General features: G+C 38.5%; 1 protein-coding gene across 1 annotated transcript in view; it reads left to right on the top strand.

The window, feature by feature from the left end:
• herc4 (HECT and RLD domain containing E3 ubiquitin protein ligase 4) overlaps positions 1-5,266 on the top strand; it is a 91,686-nt gene extending 86,420 nt beyond the window's left edge. The window contains exons 22-23 of the mRNA XM_048608711.1: positions 2,465-2,567; positions 2,692-5,266. Coding sequence (XP_048464668.1) covers positions 2,465-2,567; positions 2,692-2,900 — 312 coding nt within the window. The 3' untranslated portion in view covers positions 2,901-5,266. The remainder of the gene's footprint in view (positions 1-2,464; positions 2,568-2,691) is intronic.
• Positions 5,267-7,252: the final 1,986 nt, after the last annotated feature.

Genomic DNA, 7,252 nt, shown 5'->3' on the forward strand with positions numbered 1-7,252 from the left:
ATGCTTCAGTTTCTTCCCACAGTCCAAAAATGTGCAGGTTAGGTGAATTGGCCATGCTAAATTACCCATAGTGTCCAGTGCTGTGCAGGCTAGGTGGATTAGTCATGGGAAATTGCTGGGATAAGGTGGAGGGAGTTGGATCTGGGTATGATGCTCTTCAGAGGGTCGGTGTGAACTTGATAGGCTGAATGGCCTGCTTCCACACTATAGGGATTCTGTGGCTCGATGAGATAGTGAGGTTGATGGTTGTAAACTGCAAGAGTACATGAATGGATTGATCAGGTGGGTAATTCAATGGCAAATGAAATCCAACCCTGAAAAATGTGAGGCAATGTATTTGGGAGGGCTAACAAGACAAGGCATCAGAGTATGGTAGGATCCTGAAAAGTCCTGAAAATCAGAGGGAACTTGGTGTTCCTATTCGCAGATCCCTGAAAGTAGATTAGATTGTTAAAAAGGCATTTAGGATACTTATCAGTCAATGCATAAAATACAAGAACAGGGAAGTTATGCTGAATCTGTATATAACTCTATTTAGACTATTATCGGAGTAAGGCATATAGTTCTGGTCACCACATTATGGGAAGAATGTGATTGTACCAGTTAGGATGGAGAGGAGATTTACCAGGATGCTGTATGAGCTGGAGGGTCAGAGCTATTGAGGAAAGCCTGGAGCGACTGGGATTGTTTTCCTTGAAGTAGGCAACTGATGGAGATTATCTGGTAACGAAGTAGATTCATGGACTGTAGCTCATTTGCAGGGGTTTCAGATATAAGACTAAGATTGCATGTGATCTGGCTGAGCTCCAGCTGTGTTTCCAGAATAAAGGTTATTACTAGGGAATGCAGTTGGTGGTGGAGAATTCAGTCTTTGGCCCTCCCTTTGATTTTTGGATGAAGGAAATGTTTGTGTCCTGTAGACATCTGCATGCTGGGCACCTGTTTTTTGATAGCAAAAACAACAAATTGCAAAATTGAGATTTGTGTATAGGACCAGTTTCTATAATAGCAGGCTATCCAAAATCTTATGATATTGCTAGTTCTGCAGCATAATCTTGTTTTACATTCTATCACAATGCCACTGGAGAATCTCTCTCTTGGAACAGTAAACAAGTCTGTTTTCATATTTGAAAGAAAAATATTGGTCATACCACTCTCTCACTATTTTGACATTAAATTGACATTAGGGGCGGCACGGTGACAGTGGTTAGCATTGGCCCAGACAGCTCTGTGGTGGACAGGGAGGGGTAAAGATAAAAAAATAAAATTGGGTGGCAAGGTGGCTCAGTGGTTAGCACTGCTGCCTCACAGCACCAGGGACCCAGGTTCGATTCCACCCTCAGGCAACTGTCTATGTGGAGTTTGCATGTTCTCCCCGTGTCTGCGTGGGTTTCCTCTGGGTGCTCCGGTTTCCTCCCACAGTCCAAAGATGTGCAGGTTAGGTGGATTGGCCATGCTAAATTGCCCATAGTGTTCAGGGATGTGTAAATTAGGTGGTTTATAGGGGGATAGGTCTGGGTGGGATGCTCTGAGGGTCAGTGTGGACTTGTTGGGCCAAGGGCCTGTTTCCACACTGTAGGGATTCTACAGAAGACACCATGGAATGCTTTCTATCACGGTAGCACTGTTTCAACATCCTAGCTTCTAATTGCATTCCCCACTCATTACATTTTCGGCCTGCCTGATGAAACGTCCTGAATCTTTTCCCAAAACTGAAAAATTTTAAGATCTAGCATCCTATTCTGGAGGGATGAATCAGAGTTATACTACCTCTCTTCACAATCCAGCGCTCAAGTTGAACATTCAACTTTTAACTCACCTCTGAACAACTTCCTACAATGCCTCAGTAGCACCTCAGTCTGATACACCCCTGAGCCCTGGCCAAAATTTATTCCAGAATGATGCACCTAAAATAAAGGTGATCTGGTAACTCATTTTGTGCTGTTTTTGGGATGTTGCTATGTATAAATGGGCTTTGGCATTTCCTATATTTCAACAATGACAGCATTTCAAAGTCTTTCCATTGGTTGTAAAACACTGGAACATTGAGATATGTAAGATGCTGTGTAAATATAGTTCTGTCTGCCTGTGTGGAATTCCTCAGGCAACTGGTTTCCATCCTGTTATCTCTCTGCATGTGATAATTGTGCTGCCCACCTTACAGCCATACAGAATTCAGTTTGCTTGATATACCTGGAGTTCTCTAGCCCAGAGGACTGGAGAAGCAATCATTGAGTATGTTCAAAAGAGAGATTGATAGACTTACAGATACTAATCATATGAAAGGATATGGGAATAAAGCAGAAAAATTGCTTGAGGTTGATGATGAACCATGAAGAAGAATGATGGAGTAGGTTTGAGGGCCTATTCCTTCTCTGTTCCTAACCTAATACTTAAATTGAATCAGTTTGTACCTAAGCTTCTTGATTTTGCAAATAAGCAGCTATATGTGTTTTTTGTATAGAATACTGAATACAGAGGGGAATACTGGGCAGAGCATCCTACCATCAAATTATTCTGGGAGGTATTCCATGAACTGCCTTTGGAAAAGAAGAAGCGTTTTCTGTGTAAGTCTTTAAACTAATTGACTTTCTGTGGCACTTAAGCTGTTCATGATTTTATCTGTTTCTCACTTCCTTCTCTGCACGATGAATCTGAAAGTGATTATCTTTTTTTCAAATTATTTTACAGTGTTTCTAACTGGCAGTGATCGTATCCCAATTATTGGAATGAAGAGCCTAAAATTTATCATTCAGCCAACTGGAGGTGGGGATGAGTATCTTCCAGTTGCACACACCTGCTTTAATCTTTTGGATCTCCCAAAATACACTGACAAAGAAACCCTTAGGACCAAGCTAGTTAAAGCCATAGATCACTATGAAGGCTTCAGTTTGGTGTAAAACTGGCAACTCTTAACTAAAGTTACTTTGCTTTTTATGTTCGGTAAAAAGCAGAATCTTTGGAAACTACACATTTAGCAAGAAATACTGTGTTGTGAGAAATTGAACTGAACAATTATGGTGAAGAGCTTACAGTGTTAATTTTAGCAATTTGTATAGAATCATAGACACTTAATGCTACATATTAAAATTATATTTACAAATTATGGGTGTAAATGATCTACAGTGATAACATCAAACGAGTCATTCATACATTGCCTTATTGACACTGTCAACTAGGGTATAGGGAGACTGGAGTGCAGATGCATGGAAAATTTACCTATAATCTTTTCCTTGTTGGCGAGTGTAAATTAAGTTGTCTGTAAGATTACATTGTACTTTAATGACTCAATATGTCAGTAAATAGTGTTAAGATTTTTGTAATACAGTCATTTTTTCGTATGTAGACAAAGCATTGAGAAACTATACATATGGCAGCGCTGGCATGCTGTATATAACAGCATGTGTTCTCACAGTCTCCTTCTAAACCCCTTGTTCACCCCTTCTCAGTGCTTTAAATGATCATATACATAATGATTGAATTATGGCCCTAAGTTCATTTACAGACAGAATCTTGGCAAAAAAATTTGAATCGCCCAAGCCAAGATGCAAAAATAAGTAGCAAAGACATAGTATCAAAGATGAGTACAATCCAAGAAACTGTCCAGAAGATAATTGGGGGGATCAAAAACTAATATCACATTTTAAAGGGACCCTCTATTCTTCCATAAAACTAATTTGCATTGCAATTTTGAATCTTAGAATTATTTTTGTAGGACTCCATCACAACAAAGGGGTAACTTTGGGAGAAGGCAGAGCTGCTAGGTAAAGAAATAGCTTAAAATTATTTTTGTAATAGATACAGACATAAGATGAAAGAATTTTGGATTTAAACCTAAGCCAGCGCTCCAGTGTCTTTAATGTCACATAATCCTGTAGTCTTAAGTGACTAGCACTGTTTCAATAGCCATTGCTATCTGGTAGAATTACAGAATAAAATATTTCTACCATATATAAATGCAGTGTATTTGTTCATAGAGTGTCTTGGCTTGATTTTGAAATGTCAATATTCTGTAACTTATTTTCTAGTTACTTTTGGAAAGTTGTTGAATTTTATCTTGCTCCATAAAAGATGTGTTATAACCTTGAAGATTTCATTTTTCAGTAAAAATAGTAAATGCCTTAATTAAGCTTGTGTGTAGTTCTCTAAAAACAATTATATAATCATCATATTTCCTGTTGTAATGTTGTGATATTGGTGAGAATGTGGCATCAAAAGCTAGATGTGGATCTTTACATACAATATGTGTATTTAGCATTAAATGGCTGTGAACATAAGGTATTTGCATATGAGAGAATTGTAGTAACTGCATGCATGAAAATGTTCTCTGATTTCAAAGAATTAGATAATACAATTATGTGATGTGAAAAGTAGTTTTGGAAGACCTCTCAAAATATATAAATATTCTGCTTGCGGAAACTCCCAGTTTTCCAATTCAAATGGTTCACCTTTCCCAAAAATGTGCTTTACCGCAGGTTGATATCAGAGTGAATTGCATCTCCACAGTTAAGTATGAGAAATGCTAAGCAGCTTGGCTGAGGACTTGCAGCTTAATACATGCCGATGCATGGGGTTCTGTATTCAATTCCTGAGACTTGTACAGTAATTTATGAAAAGCTGCTTTTCTTTAAGCACTTAATATTTTAATTACAATAAATGTAGCAAAAATAGATTCCAATTTTGTTAGATTTTACCAGAATCCTCAGTGCCTCAGTGTTCATTTACCATTCTATTTTGTAGCATTTCGGGTTTGGGGATCAATAAAGGGGATGCTGTGTTTTTGTAGTGGTCATTTTGATTTTTTGACATGTTGCTAAAAGACTCATTTGCTGTTGGACTTAATCCATGATTTTGAATTATATTGCTTTCTGTTAAGATGTCTCCAGTTAGTCCTTTTCTTTCCAAAATGGTAAACACACCCTCATGATCAGAAAGAATACCAAGTTTTTGATAAGAGTCCAATATATTGAGAGCAGCCTGGAACTCTGCTTTCCTGTTTGCACGTGCTTTCGATCTTCGCTCTACTAGATGGGTCCTCCATGGCCAGAGACTCCGACATAGTTTTAACAGGTTTTGTTTACAACTTCTGTTCATTAATATACCTGCTTTGTGGCTATTTTGTGTTTGAAGATCTGCAAAACAATTTCAACTGTGCTTTGCTTTCCATACAGTAACACACAAACATATTGCAGGTGCACTGCAGTTTATTTTTTGAAAGCTTACATAGAGTATTGTGAATAAAAAGTAATTGCACATCGCCCTGTTATAGATTTTTCTTTTTTCTTTTGTGATACCTGAATGGTTAATGGTTGTTAGATGAGACTCAAATGAAAAACTATTATGCTTATTTTTCTGGAGTTACATCGTCATAATAATTTCGGGTCTCCTAACCTATCCTGGGACCAATGCTCTGGCAAGAAATGTAACTAAGGCAGTAGAACATTAATCTAAAAAGAGGAGGGCTGATGGCAACTGTGGAAAATTAATGAGAAAGAACAAGGCAACAGAGCACAATGGCAGGAAGAGACAAACGCATATAAATTTGAGTGCTGCAGAAGGTAAGGCCAATGTTTCCATAAACAGTAAAATACATACAATGGTATAGCATAAAACAAATGGATCATCACCTGAAATAGAATTAAATATGTATGACCTGATACCATTACAGAAACGTGATTGCAAGGTGATCAAGACAGATCTGAACATTTAAGTCAGAAAGCTCAAAGGAAGGATTAGCTCTCTTAATTGAGGTATTTAATTTATACAAAAACAAAAGATCATCTTAGTTGTAAAGCTTAAGATGTGAAATCATTCTAGTTTCCTAGTTAATATATCTAAGGTAAGTCATTTATAAGTGTAGTTTGGGTCTCAATTAAAGCGCTGTAGGGAAGAATGCAAAAAAAAGGTACAGCAGTAAACATGGATTATTTTTAGGTACATATTCTAGGAGGGGGGGAATCATTGTTTTCAGGCCAATTTCTTGGATCAGCATGTTCTAGGCAAAAACAAGATAGACTATTCTGCACTTGATAATGCGCAGTGAAACAGAACTAATGACAATAATGGAGCATCTAGGCAGCATGGATCATAACAAGGTTGAAATTTGAATTCAGCACAATCTAAGACAATAAAGTTTTTTTTAAAAAGAAACATTTTCCATGGTATTAAGTCAACTGTCTCAAACTGGAAATTTAAGTAGGAGGGGTGGTGTCAAGAAAAAGCATACATTCTGCAAAGATTAGCAATGGATAAGTAGATTGGCCATTATTTTAAAAATCAGAATGATTAAAGAATTGAGCAACTTGGGTATGAGAGAGAGCTCGCTAGAAATATGAGAAGTTCCCACAAACATTCAAAAGGAAAAGCATATCTAAAATGAGTCAGAGATAGTGAGAATGCCGATTTCGGAGGGAGGAGGATAACTTCTTCAAGGTAGGCATCCCTAGAAAAGGCTTCGCAGTGGGGTTATAAGTCACTCAGAGATAGTAGGGTCCTGACCTGAAACGTCAACTTTCCTGCTCCTCTGATGCTGCCTGGCCTGCTGTGTTCCTCCAGCTCCACACTGTTAGCTAAAATGAGTCGGTCCTCTTGAGACTAGGTACTGAATGGGAAATAGTGACATAACAGAAATAGAGTCATGGGGGTATACAGGCCCTCCAGCACAATTTGTCCATGCTGACTACGTTACCTGAACAAACAATTCCCATTCACTGCATTTGGCCCACAACCCTCTATACCTTCCTATCCTCTCCAAATGTTTTTTGAATGTTGTAATTGTACCTATCTCTAACACTTTCTCTGCCAGCTCTTTCGATATGCACACCACCTCTGGTAGAAAAAGCCCCTGGGGAAAAGACCTTGGCTATTCACCTTATCTATGCCCCTCATGATTTTATAACCCTCTATAAGATCACCCCTCAGCCTCCTACACTCCAGGGGAGAAAGGTCCCAACCTATCCAGTGTCACCTCATAACTCAAACCTTCAAATCTCAGTAATATCTTTGCAAATCTTTTTTGCACCTTTTCCAGTTTAATAACATCCTTCCTGTAGTAGAGTGACCAGAATTGTATATAGTACTCCAAACTAGGTGTTCTGTTTCCTCCCACATGATCAGGTTAGGTGGCTTGGTCATGCTAAATTGCCCATAGTGTCCAGGGATATGCAGGCTGGGTGGGTTTGCCATGGTAAATACAGGGTTACAGGGATAGGGTAGGAGGCTGGGCGGGATGCTTTTCAGAGGGTTGGTATGA

This window comes from Rhincodon typus, chromosome 20, assembly GCF_021869965.1.
Source record: "Rhincodon typus isolate 14 chromosome 20, sRhiTyp1.1, whole genome shotgun sequence".
NCBI classification, from domain to species: domain Eukaryota; kingdom Metazoa; phylum Chordata; class Chondrichthyes; order Orectolobiformes; family Rhincodontidae; genus Rhincodon; species Rhincodon typus.